The following is a 22,591-nucleotide window of genomic DNA, read 5'->3' on the forward strand; positions in this document are numbered from 1 at the left end:
TTCTCCTTTGATTTTCAGTATTTCTAATTTGGCATTTAATTGGGGATTTTAAATTTATTCCTTCTCTGGCTTGTTTAGTTCCCCAATTCATTGCTCTCCTCTTTCTCTGTTTTATTCCTATAGTTATTTAGATCAGGGTTGTCCAAAATGCAGCCTGCCTATGGGTTTACTAGATGCTTTAGTAAATGAAGCTGAGTACTGCAAAGCTTTCATTAAAATGGCAGATCAATATATATTGTCTATTGTTTCAATAAAAACTTTAAAAGTAAGGTTGGGGGGGGCGGCTAGATGGTGCAGTGGATAGATCATTGGTCCTTGAGTCAGGAGTAGGTCCTCCAGTCAGGAGTACCTGAGTTCAAATCCGGTCTCAGACACTTAATAATTACCTAGCTGTGTGCCCTTGGGCAAGCCACTTAATCCCCTTTGCCTTGCAAAAAAAATAACTGAAAAAAAAAAGTAAGGTTGGGCAGTCCCACTTTAGATATCAAAAAATTTCGCCTAATAACTAACTGCCTTGACTATATCCTACAAATTTTGCTATGTTGTCTCCTTATTGTCATTGTCTTGGATGAAATTATTATTCCTGTGATATGTATGACCCACTCATTCTTTCTTTCTTTTTTTTTTCTCAACATCCTGCACTTTATTCTAAAGATCTTAGGTCTATATTTCTTTTTTTTTTTTGGTCTATATTTCTTTTATTTTTTAAGTTTACATTTTTAGGGGCGGCTAGGTGGCACAGTGGGTAGAGCACTGGCCCTGGAGTCAGTTCAAATCTGCCTCAGACACTTAATAATTACCTAACCTTATGGCCTTGGGCAAGCCACTTAACCCCATTGCCTTGCAAAAACCTTAAAAAAAAAAGAAAGAAAAAAAGAAAAAGTTTACATTTTTATTTATTTACACATTCTAAAATAATCTTGTTGTAAAAGTAAACATAATCACCCTTCCCCCATCCCCCCCCCAAAATAAAAAACCTTAAGAGAAATAAAGTGAAAGAAGGAGAAAAAAAATATGCTTCAGACTATGTTCAGATACCATCAGCTCTGCCTCTGGGGTGGATCACATTCTTTACCATAAATCCATCAGAAATGTTACTTCCATATTTTTACACAGTTGCTGCTCCATCTATACCTCCCCACTACCATTTATTATATTTTCTCTCTCCTTTCACTCTGTCACTTTTCAAAAGTGTGCTGTGGGGCAGCTGCATGGTGCAATGGACAGAGCACCAGCCCTGGGCCAGGAGGCCCCAAGCCTACATCCCACCCCAGAGACCCAGCAACCACCCAGTTGCATGGTCCTAGCAGGCCACCCAATACCACCACATTGCAAAAAGTAGTAAAGAAAATGTGTTATAGCTGACTATCCTCTCCTATGATCTCCCCTCTCCTCTATCACCTACATCCCTCCTCCTCTCCCCTGTCCCCTTTCTCCTATCCCCTTTCTTTTTTCTTCTAGATTTCTATACTCTATTAAATAAGTATATTGTTTCATCCCTGAATCATTTTCAATGAGAATGAAGTTTCCCTCATTCCCCCTCACCTTCCCCCTTTCCTTACATTGCAAAAGTTATTTCTTGATTCTTACATGAAATATCTTAACCTATTCTACCTTTCCTTTCCCTTTCTCCCAGTACATTTCCTTTTCACCTTATAATATATTATAGCTTCAAATTCAGCTCCCTCCTGTGCCTTGTCTATATATGCTTCTTTTAACTGCTTTAATAAATGAGAAGGTTCATATAAGTGTTATCAGTATCATCTTTCCATGCAGGAATATACACAGTTCATCATCATTAAATCCCTCATAATTAGTCCTCCTTGTCCACTCTCTCTGTGCTTCATCTAAGTACTGTACTTGAAGATCAAACTTTCTGTTCAGCTCTGGTCATTTCAACAGGAACATTTGAAATTCCCCTGTTTCATTGAAAGTCTATCTTTTCTCCTAAAGAGAACGTTCAGTTTTGCTGGGTAGTTGATTCTCAGTTGCATTCCAAGCTCTTTTGCCTCCTGGAATATTATATTCCAAGCCCAATGAACCCTTAATGTAGATGCTGCTAAGTCCTGGGTAATCCTGATTGTAGCTCCATGATATTTGAATTGTTTCCTTCTGGCCGTTCATTTTTCTCTTTGACTTGGGAGTTTTGGAACTTGGGTATATTAGTCCTAGGTTTGTTTTTTGCGGGGGGATCTCTTTAAGTAGGAGATTGGTGGATTCTCTCAATTTCTATTTTGCCCTCTGCTTCTAGAATACCAGGCAATTTTCCTGTAGAAATTCTTTTAAAATGAAGTCAAGGCTCTTTTCCTAAACATGACTTAAAATAATTTTTAAATTGTCTCTTATTAGATCAGTTTTCTAGATCAGTTATTTTTTTCAATGAGATACTTCATATTTTCTTCTAGTTTTTCATTCCTTTAGTATTGTATTATTGTTTCTTGATTCCTCACAAAGTCATCAGCTTCCTTTATCTTCATTCTACATTTGAAAGTGTTGTTTTCTTCAGAGAACTTTCTTATCTCCTTTTCCATCTGACCAATTCTGCTTTTTAAGGTATCCTTCTCCTCATTAACTTTGTGGACTGCTTTTTCCATTTGAACTAAACTGGTTTTTAACCTTTTTTTTAGATCTCCTTGACTAAGGTGCTGACTTGGCTTTCATGTTTTTCCTGTCTCTCTCTCTCTCTCTCTCTCTCTCTCTCTCTCCCCCCCCGTCTCTCTCCCCCCCCCCCACCAATTTTTCCTCTGCCTCCTTAACTTGATTATCAAAACATTTTTTGAGCTCTACCATAGTCTGAGCCCAGTTCCTATTTTTCTTTGAGGCTCTGGATTCAGAAGCTTGAACCTTTGTCATCTTCTGAGTGTGTGTATTTTGATCCTCCATGGGACTTAAGTAATTGTCTTTATTTGGAACACCCCCACAAGGACCTCAGTTCCTTCAAGGATAAGGGTCTCTGACTATTCTCCTGCCTGTGCTCTGGTATGTGAATAACTTCTGCCTGGTGCTGTGAGGAGGGTCCTTATTCAATTATGGCAGTATGGGGGCCCAGACTATGACCAGGATCTGAATATGGACAAAGCACCAGAGTTCTGTTCGAAGGACAGAAAAGAGACCTTGACAGCCTTCCCTCAACCCCCTTACCTTTCATGGCCTGAGGGCTCTGGAATTAGCTGCTGGGCAGCTCTGTGGGCTTGCTTCTGTTTCCTGGGATCTGGTCTTCACTGATGGCTGTGACTGTGCTGAGGACCAAGTTGGCTTGGGCTGTATGCTCCCTCTGCCAGAGGTTTCCTTGCTGTTCTTCCAAGTTGTGCTTGGTGTTCCCTGGGTTGGCAGGTCAGAAAACTGTTTCTGCTGCTAGGATCTGTGCTCGCAGGGACCCAGGCATCTCACAAACAGTTCCTGGAAAGCTGGAGCTCCTTCGCTCTGACTTGGTGATCCTGGCTGCACTGCTGCCCCCTCCAACCCAGTGGAACAGAACCTTCCCACAATCTTCCAGGTTACCTTGGCTTGGAGAATTACTTCACAGCATCTTTTTGTGGGTTTTCTCTCTTGAAAATTTAGTTGGAGTCATAATTTTAAGGGTTTTTTAAAAATATTTTGGAGAGAGCTCCTAAGAAAACCTGTTCTCATGCTACTATCTTGGCCCTTGGTGCCCCACCCCTCCTACTCATTCCTTAAAATTAGGTTATTTAGTTTACAATTGATTTTAATCCATCTTTCCATGGCCCCTTGTTACAGGTAATCTTTGTTGCATCATGATCTGAAAAGGATACATTTTTTATTTCTGCCTTTTTACATTTGATTGTGAGGTTTTTTAATGCCCTATTACTTGATCAGTTTTTGTATAGGTGCCATGTACCACAGAGAAAAAGGTATATTCCTTTCTCTCCTCATTTATTTTTTTTCAGAGGTCCATCATATCTAACTTTTTTAATATTCTCTTTACCTCCTTAACTTTCTTCTTGTTTATTTTATGGTTAGATTTATCTAATTCTGAGAGAAGGAGATTGAGGTTTCCTCACCACTATAGTTGTGCTGTCTCAGTCTTCCTGTAAGTCATTTTAGCTTATTCTCTAAAAATTTGGATAGGATACCACTTTGTGCATACATGTTTAGTATTTAAATTACTTCATTGTCTATGGTACATTTTAGGTAGATGTAGTTTCCCTTTATCCCTTTTGATGAGATCAGTTTTTGCATTTTCTTTGTCTCAGATATGGATTATTATCACTGCTATTTTCATTTCAGCTGAAGCATAATATATTCTGTTTTAGTCTTTAACCTTTACTCTCTATGTATCTCTCTGCTTTAAATGTGTTTCTTGTAAACAATTTGGACAATGGGGTTAAGTGACTTGCCTAAGGTCACACAGCTGTTTAATACTTAATTGTTTGAAGCTAGATTTGAATTTAGCTCCTACTGACTCCAGGGCCAATGCTCTATCCTAGCTGCCCCTATGACTCCTTTTGGATGACCCTATCTCATTTATTTCATGGCAGGGTTCCATGAGTGAAAGTGATGGGGTTCCAGTAGCTTGTAAAAGAATTAAAGCTTTTAAACTACATTTTCAATTCCAACCAGTAGAATGTACAAGAAGCAGCTGATGTAATTGATTTGCATGTGTTGTCTCACCCCATTAGAATATAAATTTCTTGAGAAAAAAAAGAACCATCAAAACTTAATATGTATCGATGAATATATCTTTTAAAATAATAAAATGTTGAAAAAACTATTAAATTCTTCTGGGTTAAATCTGGTTTGAATTTGCTTTTTTTTTATTCCCAAATCTCTGGAAATCAAGATCCATTCTTGTGCACATGATTGCTTATCACATTTTTTAGTGAGCTCTATTTTTTAGGAGTGGACCTTTTAGCAATTGAGAATATGAACTTGACAAATAAAAAGGGAAACAAAATGTCACAAAACCATTTGGAAGTTGACATCAAAGTCAGTTGTTAAACAGTATAATATTTGCCATTAAGAGGTCACTAGTCTGTTCTATTCATAAATAAGAACTATGGACTAATTTAAATAGCACCTAATACCATTATAAGGTGTATATATGTATATATATGGCTCCCTTTGTGCTCAGTGACTATAGCTGATCATCTTGATTGCAATAGAACATAATGTAAACATAATATAAAGTGTACCCTGGATGTCTCCAAGATGGAACTAGTCCCTTGGCTCTCTTCCCCTCCTCCTTGCTTTGGAACCCTTGGGTGTGATAAGTAGCTTTCCATGGGGAAATGGTCCCTTCTGACTAATTTTGGGGTTGTATTTTCTTAGATTGGACCTCAAGACACATGGCTTCACAACTCAAGATCTCAAGAGTGCTCTTGAAAAATTCAAGGAGGGGGTAGGGACTGAAAAGGAAGATAAGGTATGTATTTTCCACACAGGATTTCATTGAAGCTCCTTTTGGTTTTATTTTAATAGCAAGGTTCTCACCATTCTCTCAAAGCCTTTGTATGTATCATGGGCTGCTTCTCCTCCCACTATTACCACCCTCACCATTAAGAACATCAATAGCAATAAGAAATGAGTTGGTTTGTTCTATTGAATAGGCAGTTGGCCTGAGAATTGGGACATATATTGGCTTTGTGACTCTGGGTAAGTCACTTAATCTCTCAATGTCCTGGACAATTCTCAAAGAAGGAGAACCTTTAATGCTGATGAAATCGCAGGTCTAATCAAGCAAAACAAGTCAACAAATAATAATTACAGAATAATTTATATAATTTTTGTAATACTTAATGCCAAGTTAGCAAAAAATAAAGTTTATGTCTTAGAAAGTTTTTGAATAATGGTACCTTCATAACATTCCTGTATTTTGATTTAGGGCATAAGCCAGCTTCTCATTATATGACTGGAAACTGAGGCTTAGAGGTGAGATAAGTTATACTTTTAAAGTCATACAGCCAGGTAGGTAATAAACTGCTTCATGTGAGCTTAAAGTCCCATGTTTATATAAAGTTCAGGTTACCTTCAGCCTTTATATCCTCAGAAAAGCTTCTTAAAGCCAGACAAGGAAACTTAGGGAGTGACAGCATTAGAGGGAAGAGATAGATGGGACAAAAAGAATAAGGAAACCTCTGAATCTCACATAGTAGCAATAACGTGAACAGGCAAATTGTGCATCTAGTGAAAGAAAGACTGTCAGTGCTGAGAAAGACCCCAGAATATCCTGAGGGCCCTCAGGTTGACCCCAACAAGCCAAAGGGTTGGACTTGATCGTATGTCTCAGACTCCCTTCCTTTCCATAATTCATTCCCCAGCAGTTGAGAAAATTACTGAATTGTACCAGATTTAGCCCTTTCTTGTAAATCAAGAATTTGCCAACCTATTGCCTCCTTTCCAGCATCCAAATATTTTTTTCCTTGGGAACAGCTTCTCCCTTGGTTACCTCATATATTCTGTTCAAGTTGAGATGTTTTAGTGTTTATCAAGAAGCTTAAAACTATTTTTTAAAGACAAAAAAATTGAAGATAACTCCTAAAACATAAGATCTTTTCCATTTGGTTTCTTTTTCCCCATTTTATTTCCACTGATCACTATTTCCCAGGTTTGTGCTGAGCAAGGTCTCATTTCCTTTTTCTTTAATTATTGAGCATCAGGATCTGTTTGCTTTGCTCTGAGAAAAAGAAAACAGTGATTTCTACTGGTCGGGGAGGTAGATTATGCTAACTATTCCCTAGATTCTTGTGGCATCAGGATTGGAATTCTAATCTTTACTTTGTTTCTCAGAACTGATGCATAGAAACCTAAAGCTTTATAATTTAGAGAATAGTCCCTTACTTTAGAGAAAATGGGATATAGAAGGGGGAAGTGCTTGCCATGTTCTAGTCCCTGTAGATACTATTATTATCTCGATTTGACAGATGACAGACAGAACTTAAGTGACTTGTCTAGGGTCAAACATTTTAAGTGTATCAGACTGAATTTGAACTCAGATATTCTTGCCTTCAGCCCTAATGAATGTTCTAATCTACTGTGCTACTTAGCTGACTCAGAAAGAAGAAGTGATTTACCAATCCTTAGGGCTGGATGCTATGGCACTATCTCCCTATTTGGGCCCAGGAAACAAAACTATGGAACTGTGCAGAGTCAGTTTTTTTGTAGATAGATTGGATCTTTCATTTTCTTTGTTTCCTGTTGTAGGGGGTGCTTATAGTGGGTGAGAGAAAAGTCCATAGGTAAGAGATGAACAGTTTGTAGCTGATTGCTTCTTGTCATCATGATTTTATAAATAACTGTGCTTTTTAATTTTTCTTGGATGATTGAGACCCTGTTATTTTAGACAAAACCTATATATCCTTTCAGAGTTTGTGGACACTATCTTCTGCAATTGAAATGGAATTGGAATGAAAATTAAGGATCATCTCATATTTGAAATATTCAATTAAAGGCCTTTTTCCTTCTAACAGCATAACTTGATCTCAGAAATACTTTGTGTACATATACAGGGAGAGGTGAGTGTAGATAGTTAGGGATTTGAGTACAGTACATGCAGTAATTTAGCCATTTCAAACAGTCATCCAAATTGTACACCTGTGACAGTAATGACAGTGATTTAATTTTCATCAGTAAATTGTTCCCACTCTTGACAGCTGTCTCTTCCTACAGTTTTTCTTTCCCAGGTTCCTATAAAAACTTTTGTCAGATGGAAACACAGATATGGAGTAGAAATTGAAGTTCAGGTTTTCTTGGCTACTGGCATCCCCAAAGCCTTAGGAAGAACCCAACATGCTAACTCCCCGTCCCAGATATTATTATCCATTCACTCTTAGAATCATATATAGGGAACTGTAGGAATGGGAAGTTCCATTCTCTGCTCCAGAAAACTTACATAGGGACATTGTTGCTTCCTTTTGAATATACAAACCAGAGGACCTTTTTTGAAGTTCTTCTACATGTCTTAAGTGTCTGAAGGTTGGTTCCTGGGATCCTTTTGCCTGGACATAATATAAACATTTTTTTAGAAATTCAGACAGGTCCTAAACCTCTTGGGCATCAAAGGTTGTTGTGAAGGAAATACTTGACAAGATAATTTATACCTTTTTAAAAATGTCACATCTGTTTCCAAATATATCCCTCCTCCCCTATCAAGAGAACCATCTCTTTTAATGGATTAAAAAAGAAAGTGGATAAAAAGCAGTTTGGTAAATGTAATCAACATAGTGATTGTAGTTGACTGTAAATTCAGTATTTGACACCTATTCCCCACTGCCCCTGAATGAATGTGCATTTTCTCAGCTCTTTTCTAGGGTCAAACTTGGTCATTTTACTTATACAGCCATTGACTTTTTCTTTTACCTGAGCAAGTATTTTATTAACTATAAAGTGACCTACTGTTAAATCTGAACTTTAAAATACATATACCTTGACTCCCATATTCTCTTCCACTTCTACCCCTTTCTCCACCCACCCTCATCCATCTCCTCTCATAACCTTTCCTCATGCTTTTGCACTCTTTCTCATTCTTTCACCCAATACACAGGACCCCTTGGAGATTGATGAGCTTGAAACAACACTTCTTCATCTTTTGTGTGTCCATATATTTTTCCCCTAGGCTCAGCAGGAAGATGTCAGGAAACGTTTTCGCCCTATTGAAGATCTAAAGAAGGACTTTGAAGCCTTGAATGTTGTCATTGAGAGTGATCTCCAGATTATGGTTCGACTCATCAACCAGTTCAACAGCTCCAGCACCACTCTGGAAGAGAAGATAATGGCTCTGTATGACCTGGAATATTATGTCCATCAGGTGAGGAAACAATGTACTAACCTCTGAGGTTGATTCTTCAGTCCATCCTGACTAGGCTTGTGTCATTACTGCCCTTCAATGTACAGCATGTTTTTACTTAGAAAGGTCAGAGCCAAAGCATTTGTGTTTTCAAATGTTGCCTCCTTGCCATTGGGACTGTCATGGGGTATATGAATAGCTGGCCAAGGGGAAAGAGGATGTGTGATCCCAATCAAAAATTTATTTGAACAAGTATAACTTATATATCAAAATGCTTTCTATCTCAGAAAGGAGAGAAGGGAAGGATAGCATTTGGAACTTAATATTTATTTAAAAGATGAATTAGTTGGAAAAAATATTCAAAAAAAAAAAAAGAAACAAACAATTTCCCTGAGATAATTAAATAAAATTTGAAGGCATTTTCTACTCATCTTTAATTACCCTTCCTTTAACCAGTCCCTCACCAGATCTTGATGTTATCTGTCTTTGAAATATCTGGCACACCACTATCTTAGTTCATGTACTTATCATTTGTTTAATTGGTCTTCAAATATCTCCGTTTCCTAGGCTGTCCTTTATAACATTCACCTTCCATCTCTTGCCACTGAACACTCCCTGTAACAAATATCACACTGATTGACAATGTAACTGTCTGACAGTTCTTTTGATATTAGGTACATGCAGTCTATCAAGAGAAGGAAGTGGATTGCTTCATCTGTTCTTTTGGAAACTGAATTGATCACTGTGCTTAATTAGAGTTTGGTGGACATTTGAATAGATAGATAGATAGATAGATAGGATAAGATATATATCCCAGAGATATCTCAAACCCAAAATGATCAAAACAGAACCCACCCCCTTCCAAACTTTACTGCAAATATCCCTTCCATCCTGAGTTGTGGTGCCTCCACAGTCTGAAAAATCCTTGTAAAATTTTTTGTCCCTTCCTTTGCACTAGATAAAATATGTTAGTATTATACAGTTATATATATATATATATATATATATACATATATATATATATATATATATATATGTGTGTGTGTGTGTGTGTATGTATTAGGCATTTCTGAGTTCCTAAACTTTTTCCTGTATTGTTGCAGCTTCCACAAAAGTCTCTCAAAATTCCCACTTAATTTCTTATGCCCATACATAATATATCAGAACTGCAATAGGAAAGTCATAATATGGAAAGGATAACTATATTCCTATAGAAGGCATTATGATTGTTCCCAGTTACCCAGATTTATAATTTTGTTTTCCTTCACTCCTCACTCTTCCTTGCCTCAAGTGTCTTATTTCTTGCCATATTTGCATTTGACTCCTTTCTGCTCCTAAAGCTTCTGCCTTGATTATCTTAGTAGCCTTCTTATTGATCTTCCACTCATGAGTCAACCTATTCTCCCTCTGGACACCAGTGTGATTTTAATTAAGCATAGGTATGATTATTTTTACTCACCTATTCAGTAAGTTTAAGTATTATAATATTTGTTTACCTTTTATAATCCTTTATAACCTTTTCCCAACCTGACTTTATGACTTCATTGTATGTTACTTTTCTTCCCACTCTGGAGATCCAGCGTATTCTCTCTCTTACTCCTGAATTTTTATGTGTGCAGGCTCTTCTCTAAACCTATAATTTACTTCATTCTCTCCTCTTCCTTCTCTTCCTAGAATTCTTCTTTCCCTTCAAGGTATAACCCAAGGACCACTTTCTGCACCAATTCCCCTCTTGCCCAATTTCTTTGTATTCATTTATATTTATTTGCTTTTTGTTCATTTTGAATACATATCTAGTTGCTTACCTTTTAGAACATAAGCTCCCCTTAATTTGGAATTATATTTGTATCCTAAATACCTATAAGAGTTCCTGGCATAAGGTAGATGTTTGATAAATACTTGTTAATGACATAAACTTCTACTATTTCTACTTTCTTTGCTCTACCTTCATTCATAAAAGTTTTGCCATGTTTCTCTGAATTCCTAACATTCATTCCACATATTATTATCATGACTATTTTCCCAGAGAAGACCAAACAGAGATTGAAGAGGACCCTATAATTCAATCTATTATCAGGGTAGAAGTCCTTGGTTAAGAAGGGTTTCAGAGGGCATTGATATTTCTGTTTGACTTCCAGCATAGAGTTTTAAAAGCATCAGTTTGGTGGAATATTTACTTTATCTGACTATTATGCCACTTGGCTATTTCTCAGTCTGACAGTATCTTATTTCCAATTTTTGGCTACTACAAAAAAATGCTGTGAAAACAGATTTTGGGGCAGCTAGGTGGCACAGTTGATAGAGCACCAATCCTGGAATCAGGAAGTCCTGAATTCAAATTTGACCTCAGATACTTAATAATTACCCAGCTGTGTGACCTCAGGCAAGTCACTTAACCTAATTGCCTTACCCCACCAAAAAAGTAAAATAGATTTTAATATGTATGGAATTTTGTTTCTCTCATTGATTTTATTTGGACATTTTATAGTTTGTGGGATTACTGGTGCAAAAACTCTATAAATAGTTTGAGTATCTTCTGATATGATTTCAAACAGTTTTTCACAAAGCTTAGACCAGTCTAATTCACAACTTCCTTTCTCTTAAATGTGCCTGAGTTCTTACCATATTGACTATTTCTAAGCTCCACTTTGCCTTAATTTAATTGTTATTGTTCCTGCTGGGGAAGTTAAGTGGTATAGAAGGTGGAATGCCAGACCTGGAGTCAGGGAGTCTTACCTTCCTGTGTTCAAATCTGGCCTCAGACCACTTACTGTGTGACCCTGGGCAAGTCCTTAAACCTATTTGCCTCAGTTTCCTCATCTGTCAAATGAGTCAGAGAAAAAAATGGCAAGCCATTCCTATATCATTGCCCAAAAAAACCTCCCAGTAAGATCATAAAGTATTGTACATGCTTGAAAAATGACTCAACAACAGCCTTGTAATTTGGAGTAGTTTTTTATTTAATTGTTTTCTTGAGAAAACTCTTTTCTGGTCTGTGAACATCTAACTATTATGTAATAGCTTTGCTTCATATTATTCTTACAGCCTTTCCTACTCCTTGTATTTTTTTCAGTCAAACTGCTATTTTGTCTTTTATGCTTGCCTTTTTAGAGGTCGAGGGATAGAAGGCTAAGTAGAGTGCTATTTTATTATATTGTAGCACACGTTTGCCATAACTATAAAATCTTTTAAGAAAAATGTCTTACTTTTTCTTTTTCATTTGTTTTTACATCTGTATCATTTTCCACTAACCACCCCTTCTCAGAGACCATTCTTTTGTAACAAAGAAATGAAAACTAACAAAACCGTGAAAACTGGCCTCATGTGGGAAAAAAATACCCCTCTGTGGAAAGGAGGGAGAAGAGTATTTAATCATTATTTTTCTGGAACTAAGATCAGATATTGTGTAATCTGAATTTTATAATTTATTATTGTTTCTTTTGACATTTTCATTTTCATAGTACTTTTACATATTGTTCTTGTTTCATCTTTCTACATTTTCCATCATTTCAAACAAGTGTTTCATTGTTTCTCTGAATTCCTCATATTTACATTTTTATGTGTGCATATTTGCATACTATGATTTGAGCTGTTTTTTTACTGTTGTTTGGAAACTGTTTTGTTTTCCATTTTTAACTTTTATAAAGTAGTCTCCTATGATATTGGTGTATATGGGATATTTCTGTCTGTCATTTTACCTCCTTGGACTGTAGGCTTAGTAATGGTATCGCCCAGGTCAAAGGTTATAAATATTTGTAATTTTAAGCTGGTCATGAAATTCCCTTTATGTTTACTTGAATTCCTTGAGGCCTTTACATCTTCTCTAAAATTGTTTTGGTTTCTGTCTTTAGAATTTCATTTTTAGTAGCTGTCTATATAATTCTACTTATTCTTCTAAAAAGATCATGGCTTGATCCCTTTGAAATCTCTCCATTGAAAATGAAGATATACATCAGGCTGACTGAATTTCCTCTTTGTTCTAATTATTAGCTCTAAGATGGAGTGAGTGGCCATTTTAATTTCCAAGGTTACCATAGTTTCTACTTTGGCATTCAGTTCATCATTCAGTTCTTCCTTGCCCAGGCTCTGGTCCAGGTTAACAGGCACCTGGCTGTTTCCTTTAACTTTTGAATGATGAAATTATCCTTTCCTCTGACTATAGTTTTCTCTTTGCTTGTCTAATATCACTCTATCTTTTACTTTTTTGCTGTTTTTTTTAAAAAAAAAAGGAGAGTAGTAATGAGCAAGGAGTTTAGTTTTGCTTTTTCCAAATGTATATTCTGGAAAAACATAACGTTCAGGATTATTTTCTATGTATTTGAAAGGAACAGAATAATCCCTGTTCCACCCTCTTTCACAGGGTTAATTTGAGGATAAAAATGAGCTGTATACAAATGTGAGCATTTTTGAATTTGTTAGTCATTAATAAAGTTGATTATCCTTTCTGAGATAGACCCTCACCTGGAAGTGGTGGTGGTGGTGGTTGTTGTTGTTAGTTTAAAAGAAAGGTGCCAGCTCAGATAGACTGCCAGAAATTTAAATTTATTTAGGGGAGTTAAAAAGGATTATATGAGATTATGTAAGTAACACACTTTTACTAATCTTAAAGCATTAGACAGATATGTCCTACTCCCAACAATACCCATCTTTCCCAGGATGCAACTCTGTGGATTTAAGCTTTCTTTTATGTCAGGAAACTCAAAAAAATACACTGAAAGGAAGAGTGCGGGCCAATGAGTCTCATTAGAAAAGCCAAAAGAAAATTAAATTTCTCTAGAAAAGACAGTTACATGATAAACCTTATAATCCTTATTGCTGAACTAGGTGCATAATGTAGAGTTTAATCTAAGGATAGGAGAACTGGAAGGAGAATAGATTAAGAAGGGTTTCACTATTGATTGTCATTTTGTTGCCTTTTTTAGTCCTCTGCTTTGGGTTGGATGGCCTAGAGAGAGTTTAAAGGTCACTGACAGATACAAAAATATCTGTTTGACTCTCAGCAGAATTGGTTTCAGAGGAACTCCTTACAATCAGACAAACATAGATACTTTACAAATCCTTCAAAATTCCACAGGGAGGGGCAGCTAGGTGGTGCAGTGGATAGAGCACTGGCTCTGGAGACAGGAGGACCTGAGTTCAAATGTAGCCTCAGACTCTTAATAATTGCCTAGCTATATTACTTTGGGCAAATCACTTAACCTTAGTGCCTTAAATAAATTTAAAAAAAAAAAGAAAAAGATTCTATAGGGAACCAAGGGGGAGGGGAGGTCTTTAATTTACAGATACAGTGAAGTCCACTAGCCAGTTGAAGTTGACAGTCTGTGACTAGAGATAGGAAGACAGTTGGCCAGCCCCATGGATGAATTGGAAGTCTTAGGCAGTATTAAATTGCAAAAAGTGGAAGTGTTGGGAAAGGAAAGAGCTGAGGAAATTAAGACAGTATCTGCATTTATGGTCTAGGCAAAGAAGAGCCAGCCAAAGAGATTAATCAAAGGGAAGAGAAACAGGATAATAGAAAATTAGTTGTCAGAGTCACCAAAAGAGGAGAGATTTTCAAGGAGTGTGAGAAGTGGTTAAGAGGTATTTGTAGGGGTGGCTAGGTGGTGCAGTGAATAAAGCACTGGCCCTGGAGTCAGGAGTACCTGGGTTCAAATCCAGCCTCAGACACTTAATAATTACCTAGCTGTGTGGCCTTGGGAAAGCCACTTAACCCCATTTGCCTTGCAAAAAAACCTAAAAAAGAAAAAAAAAGTGAGAATTTGTAACAGATGGGTAAATCAGGTTGAAGACTGAGGAATTTGGATTTGGATGTTATTGTTCAGTTAATTTATTATTAAAGAAATAATTTTTATCAGTCCTGTAACCAGAAAGTAAAACTTGTCATGGAGGTTTTAGACTTGATGTATATTTCATTATACTCTGCCATAGATAGTCCATATCCAGAATATTGTATTCCTTCCTTAAGGACCCTCCCTGATGAATCAAATCATGTCTAGAGAAGGATGATCAGCATGATTAAAAGGACTGAAAATAACACTGTTTGACATTGAAGGAAAAAAGCAAGGGTATAATGGAAAGATTGCAGCATTTGGAGTGAGGAGATAGTGCACCTATCAGTGCCACTTATAACCTTCCTGACCTCAGGCAAACCTATTTTCTCATCTTTTTTGTGCAGGATACTGGAGGGTATTGGAGTCTGGCTTTCTATTCTGGGACATTGCCACCAATGCTATAGAGTTTTGTTAACCAAAAGTAGACATGGTGACCTAGAAAGTCAAACATCTGGAATGAAACCCAGTTGAAAAGAGTCACTTGGGCTGATGAAAATGATGACTGTGGATTGAGAATTCTTCAGGGGTGAATAAACTCCCTCCATGGCTCATGGTTTATTGTTGACTAAAGACATTTTTTTAAAAACTGTAATAGAAAACCTTTAGTTTTGGTTCCTAGTTTTTCTACTATTAAAATCCTATGATACTCTGGGCAAATCATCTTTTTTCAACCTCAGTTTCCTCATATGTTTTTATCCATGAGATTAATAAGAGTACTTATCTCATGGGTAGATGTAGGATCAAATGAAATAGCATGTGAAACATTTTGCAAATCTTAAAGCACTATATCATTTATTATTATTAATATTGCTTCTATTTAATTTTCTCGCAAGTTAATTCAACAACTATTTATTAAGCACCTATAATGTACCAGGTAAAACATGATGAATATAAATATAGGCAAAAGGAAATTCAATCTCTATTTTCAAGGAGCTTACTTCCCAATTTGTGGCACATAAAAGGAATTGAAAAGCCTGGAGGGCAGGAAAAAGAAGATGACAAAGGTAGAAAAGACTAGAGAATTAAGAATAGATTAGGGTGGTGAACTGATCCACCCATTCTGGAGATCAACCTGGAAATTTGCCCAAAGAACAGTAAAATTGATCATACTCTTGACCTTTGACACAGCAATACCAATACTAAGCCAATATCCAAAAGAAATAAAAAAAAATAGGAAAAGTCCAACATGTTCAAAAATATTTCTAGTAGCTCTTTGTATTGGCAAAGAATTTGAAATTTAGGTGATGTCCGTTGATTTAGACATCATCATCTATATCCATATCTATATCTATACATATATTATAGAGTACTGTTGTTCTGTAAGGAACCATATGTGGTTGGACTTTTCTTAAAGAAGCATGGAAAGAATTACATGAAATAATGCTGAGCAAAGGAAGGAGAACTAAGAGAATATTGTAAACATTACCAGTAACAATCTATCAATTATATTGGATGGAGCTCCTCTCAGCAGTTCAGAGATCAAGGATAACCCTGGGAGACCTGTTATGGACAATGCCATCCACATCCAGAGGAGAAAAACAAAACAAAAAATTCTGACAGAATCTGAACGTATGCTCTGATCACTTTTTTAAGACTTCTCTAGTGTTTTTCCTTTCTATCTCATGGTTTTCTTTCTTTTCCCTTAGTTTGAATTACTCTTATCCAACATAACTAATGTATAAATATGTTAAACAGAAATGTTCATGTAAAACTTTGACCATACTGTTTGCCAGGGGAGTGGGAAGGGGGAGTGATAGAAAGGTGTAGAACTTATAAATATGCAAGTGAGAGAATGTTGAAAAATTTCCAGAGTTCCAATCAAGATGGCAGAGAGAAGCCAGGCCTGTTTTAAACTCCCCTGGCTTTCCCTCAGAGTCAACATGAATCAAGCCTTCTTAACAGATTTTTGGACCCACAGAACCACAGAATTACAAAGAGGAACACCTCTCAATAAGACCTGTCATGAAGCCTTTGGCATATGCGTGATAAATAGACAGGAGAGCTCCAGCAGAGCTGCCCAGACATTTATCTGACCAACTGGATTGGTCTGGAAGACCTGAGCTGGTAGCCCCTGTGTTTCCAGCAGAGGAACCCCAGTGTTTCCAGCTGAGCCCCCTGTTATTCCTGTGTGAGGGCCTGCCTTTCTCCAGCACAAATACAGAAACAGCCCCAAGGCACTGGTATGGGTAGCAGATTTTCCCTAAAGCTTATTATTGGAGAAAGCCTATGGCTTTTTTAGACTGAGAGCCCTGCCCAGATTGTGCAATCCAGCCCCAGGTCTAGAGGACAGAAAATCCAGAGAAAGCATCTAGCATTCCTTACTGGTAGGCCCACTGAGTAACTCCCTGGAATTCCTAATCCCATTGAACAAGGATTCTAGAGATCTCATCACTGAAAGTCTGCAAACCAGCCCCTTCCCCAACACAAGACCCTAAGGAAAGGGCCCAAAATGAAGAATGACCAGCGCAAAGCATGTCTATTAAAAATATACTAGCTTAGAAAAAGATAGAGGGGGATGGCACTTCAGAGGAGAATATGAATTCGTCTCCAGTCCAGAAAGACTTCTTAGAAAAGATAAGAAAGGAGTTTAAAAATCAAATGGAAAAATTAGGAAAAGAAACACAAGAGAAAATTAACTATATACAAGAGAAAATTAACATCTTATAAAATACACAGTTGGGCAGATGGAAAGGCATCACAACTCCTTCAAAAATAGAATTGACCAATTCTAAAAGGAGTTGCAAAAGGTAAATGAAGAAAATTATTATCTTTTTTCTAAATTAATTTTTATTAAACATATTATTTGCGTTTTACAATTTTCCCCCTAATCTTATTTCCCTCCCCCCCACCACAGAAAGCAATCTGTCAGTCTTTACTTTGTTTCCATGTTGTACCTTGATCCAAATTGGGTGTGATGAGAGAGAAATCATATCCTTAAAGAAGAGAAGTCTAAGAGGTAACAAGATCAGACAAAAAGATATCTGTTTTTTTCTAAATTAAAGGGAATAGTCCTTGAACTTTGTTCAAACTCCACAGCTCCTTATCTAGATACAGATGGCACTCTCCTTTGCAGACAGCCCAAAATTGTTCCCCGATTGTTGCACTGATGGAATGAGCGAATCCTTCAAGGTTGATCATCACCCCCCCATGTTGCTGTTAGGGTGTACGGTGTTTTTCTGGTTCTGCTCATCTCACTCAGCATCAGTTCATGCAAATCCCTCCAGGCTTCCCTGAAATCCTGTCCCTCCTGGTTTCTAATAGAACAATAGTGTTCCATGACATACATATACAACAGTTTGCTAAACCATTCCCCAATTGAAGGACATTTACTTGATTTCCAATTCTTTGCCACCACAAACAGGGCTGCTATAAATATTTTTGTACAAGTAATGTTTTTACCCTATCATCTCTTCAGGGTATAGACCCAGTAGTGGTATTGCTGGGTCAAAGGGTATGTACATTTTTGTTGCCCTTTGGGCATAGTTCCAAATAGCTCTCCAGAAGGGTTGAATGAGTTCACAGCTCCACCAACAGTGTAATAGATTTCCCACAACCCTTCCAACAATGATCATTATCTTTCCTGGTCATATTGGCCAATCTGAGAGGTATGAGGTGGTACCTCAGAGAAGCTTTAATTTGCATTTCTCTAATAATGATTTAGAGCATTATTTCATATGGCTATGGATTGCTTTGATGTCCTCATCTGTAAATTGCCTTTGCATATCCTTTGACCATTTGTCAATTGGGGAATGGCTTTTTGTTTTAAAAATATGCCTCAGTTCTCTGTATATTTTAGAAGTGAGTCCTTTGTTAGAATCATTAGTTTTAAAGATTGTTTCCCAGTTTACTACATTTCTTTTGATCTTGGGTACATTATTTTTATCTGTGCAAAAGCTTTTTAATTTAATGTAATCAAAATCATCTAATTGGTTTTTGGTGATGTTCTCTACCTCTTCCTTAGTCATAAACTGCTCCCCTTTCCATAGATCTGACAGGTAAACTAGTCCTTGAACTTCTAATTTGCTTATAGTATTGTTTTTTTATGTCTAAGTCCTGTAACCATTTGGATCTTATCTTGGTAAAGGGTGTGAAGTGTTGGTCTAATCTAAGTTTCTTCCATACTAACTTCAAATTATCCCAGCAGTTTTTGTCAAAGAGGGAGTTTTTCTCCCAATGACTGGACTCTTTGGGTTTATCAAACAGCAGATTACTATAATCATCTCCTCCTTTTACACCTAGTCTATTCCACTGGTCCATCACTCTATTTCTTAGCCAATACCAAATAGTTTTGATGACTGATGCTTTATAATATAATTTTAGATCAGGTAGGGCTAAGCTACCTTCTTTTGCGCTTTTTTTTCATTAAGCTCCTGGCAGTTCTTGACCTTTTATTTCTCCATATGAACTTAGTTAACAATTTTTTCTAACTCATTAAAGTAATTTTTTGGAATTTTGATTGGTAGGACACTAAATAGATAGTTTAGTTTTGTTAGAATTGTCATTATTATATTAGCTCTACCTATCCATGAGCAGTTGATATTTGCCCAGTTATTTAAATCTGCTTTAATTTGTGTGAGAAGTGTTTTATAATTGTTTTCAAAAAGATTCTGAGTCTGTCTTGGCAAATAGACTCCCAAGTATTTTATATTGTCTGAGGTTACTTTGAATGGGATTTCTCTTTCTAGCTCTTCCTGCTGTATCTTGCTAGACATATATAGAAAAGTTGAGGATTTAGGAGGGTTTATTTTATAACCTGCAACTTTGCTAAAATTGCTAATTGTTTCCAGTAGTTTTTTGGATGATTTCTTGGGATTCTCTAGGTAGACCATCATGTCATCTGCAAAGAGTGAGAGTTTTTGTCTCTTCCTTCCCAATTCTAATTCCTTCAATTTCTTTTTCTTCTCTAATTGCTGATGCTAACATTTCTAATACAATATTGAATAATAGTGGCGATAATGGGCACCCTTGTTTCACCCCTGATCTTATTGGTAATGCCTCTAGCCTTTCCCCATTGAATATAATGCTTGTTGATATCAAAATTAAAATGCCAAGGAATTTTGTGACCAAACTCCAGAAATATCAGATCAAGGAGAAAAATCCTGCATGTGACCAGAAAGAAACAATTCAAATACCAAGGTGCCACACTATCCAGATTACACAGAACCTGTCTGCATCACCATTAAAGGATTGAAAGACCTGGAAATAAAATATTCTAGAGAGCAAGGGAGCTTGGATTACAACCAAGAATTTACTGGGGGTGGGGGGGAGCCAAGATGACGACAGGAGAAGAGTCTCTCTTAGGTGCTCTCTCTCAAAACTTATAAAATAAGGACTCTAAACTCTGTCAGAGCGAGTCCTTGAATCACAGCCCTCAGGGCACTCAGTGAGCAGCATGGCTGTGGCAGCCCAGATCCAGGAACTAGAAGCAGTTGGAGCTGGTAAGCAGGAACCCCCATGTTTAAGTGTTCAACCTAGGTAGGGGAGTGGAGAGAGACTTCCGAGGTCTGTCCTCTGTCCCTGGAACAGGATTCTGGGGCTCTGACCACATTCAAATCCTGATCATAGTCTAACCCCCCACCATTGAACAGCAGAGCCACCCCCCCACACCTCAGCCCCATGGCAGAGTGGTGCGCTTGTGGTCATTCACAGACCAGGAGGGAAGACAGAGCCTCACACTGAGATCCTTGTAGGGTGGTGTCCCAATATTATTCAAAAACTCAGGAAGCACCCCAAAACCAGGCACAGGCTGTGGAAATGAATAAACAGAGAAAAAAGAGGAACACCATTGAGAAATACATTGTCTATGATCCCAAGAAGGATCAAAACACTCAATCTGAAGATGAGGAAGTAAAAGCTCCTGCATCTAAAGACTCTAAGAAAAATGGAAATTGGGCTCAGGTTATGACAGAGCTCAAAAAAAAATTTGAAAATCAAGTGAGGGAGATGGAAGAAAAATTGGGAAAAGAAATGAGAGATGCAGGAAAAACATGAAAATGAATTCAACAGTTTAGTCAAGGAGATCCAAAAAAAATGCTGAAGAAAATAACTTGTTAAAAATGAGCATAGGTCAAATGGATAAAACAATTTAAAAAGTTATTGAGGAGAAGAATGATTTAAAAAGCAGAATTGGCCAGATGGAAAAAGATATAAGAAAGCTCTCTGAGGAAAACAAATCCTTCAGATGTAGTGTGTAAGTGAGGAAAGCTGCTGACTTTAAGAGAAATCAAGACATAATACTTCAAAACCAAAAGAATGAAAAATTAGAAGAAAATGTGAAGCATCTCATTGAAAACAACTGATATGGAAAACAGATTCAGGAAAGATAATTTAAAAATTATTGGGGTATCTGGAAGTCATGATCAGGAAAAGAGCCTTGACATTATTTTTAAAGAATTCCTACAGGAAAATTGCCCAGATATCCTAGAAGCAGAGGGCAAAATAGAAATTGAGAGAATCTACCAATCTCCCCCCAAAAGAGAGCCCCCCAAAAAAACAACCTCTAGGAATATTATAGCCATGTTCCAGAACTCCCAAGTCAAAGAGAAAATATTACATGCAGCCAGAAGAACACAATTTAAATATCGTGGAGTTACAGTCAGGATCACACAGGACTTAGCAGCAACTACATTAAAGGCTTTTAGGGCTTGGAGTATAATATTCCAGAAGGCAAAAGAGTTTGGAATGCAACTGAGAATCAACTACCCAGCAAAATTGAGTATCTTCTTCCAGGGAAAAAAGTAGACTTTCAGTGAACCAGGGGGAATTTCAAATGTTCCTGTTAAAATGGCCAGAGCTGAACAGAAAGTTTGATCTTCAAATACAGGACTCAGGTGAACCATAGAGAGTGGAGGAGAAGGGTAAAATATGAGGGATTTAATGATGATGAACTACATTTATTCCTGCATAGAAAAATGATACTGATGATACTCATATGAACCTTCTCATTTAATAGAGCAGGTTGACGAGCTTTTATAGATGAAGCACAGGAGAGAGCTGAATTTGAAGATATAATGTATTGTAAAAATGGAGTCAATGGCTAAAAGGGAAATGTAATGGTAGTAAGAGAAAGGAGAGGTGGAATAAGCTATTTCATATAATCAGATTTTTTTGTTTATTACAATGAGCTATTGCAATGATATGGAAGGGGGGAAGGCAAGGGGGAATGAGGGAACCTTCACTCTCATCAGAGGTATCTAGGAGAGGAAATAGCATATTTATACTCAATGGGGTATAGACATCTAGAGTAAGAAGGAGAGAAAGGGGACAGGGGGAATGGAGGGGGATGTGAGTGATGGAGGAGAGGGTGGGCCATGGGGGGTGAGTGGTCAGATATAACATTTTTTTTTTTACTTCTTGCAAGGAAGTGGGATTGGATGGCCTGTCTGGGAATCATAGGGCTGGGTGGATGCTGAGCCTAAGGGATGGTATGTGGGCTCAGTGCCTCTTGGCCCCAGGGCCAGGGATCTATCTGCTACACCACTCAGCTTCCCTGCAGCACATTTAAGAAGAGGGACAGAGTGAAAGGAGAGAGAAAATATAGTATATGGTAGTGGGGAAGAACCAATGGAGGGAGTTGCGATCAGCAATGGCAACGGTAGAAAAAATATGGAAGTAGCTTTTCTGATGGACTTATCATAAAGAATGTGATCCACCCATGACAGAGCTGGAGGTGTTGGAACACAGACTGAAGCACATTTTATCATCATCATCATCATCATTATTATTATTGTTATTATTATTATTATTATTATTATTATTATTATTATTGAGGGTTGCAGACTAGCCTGGGGTCGCACAGCTGGGTGATTGTTGGGTGTCTGAGGCCAGATTTGGACCCAGGTACTCCTGGCTCCAGGACTAGTGCTCTGTCCACTGTGCCACTTGGCCGCCCCTACTATTATTGTTGTTGTTTTATTTTGTTTTTTGCAGGGCAGTGGGGTTGGGGTAGCTTGCCCAGGGTCACACAACTGGGTGATTGTTGTGTGCCTGGGGCCAGATTTGGGCTTGTGTGCTCCTG

At 37.4% G+C, this 22,591-nt stretch overlaps 1 protein-coding gene across 1 annotated transcript in view; it reads left to right on the top strand.

Moving 5' to 3' along the window:
- SIL1 (SIL1 nucleotide exchange factor) overlaps nucleotides 1-22,591 on the top strand; it is a 330,856-nt gene that overhangs the window by 160,925 nt on the left and 147,340 nt on the right. Inside the window, exons 5-6 of the mRNA XM_074212929.1 lie at nucleotides 5,290-5,383; nucleotides 20,001-20,012. Coding sequence (XP_074069030.1) covers nucleotides 5,290-5,383; nucleotides 20,001-20,012 — 106 coding nt within the window. The remainder of the gene's footprint in view (nucleotides 1-5,289; nucleotides 5,384-20,000; nucleotides 20,013-22,591) is intronic.

Source organism: Macrotis lagotis, chromosome 1 (genome assembly GCF_037893015.1).
Source record: "Macrotis lagotis isolate mMagLag1 chromosome 1, bilby.v1.9.chrom.fasta, whole genome shotgun sequence".
Classification (NCBI taxonomy): Eukaryota; Metazoa; Chordata; class Mammalia; order Peramelemorphia; family Peramelidae; genus Macrotis; species Macrotis lagotis.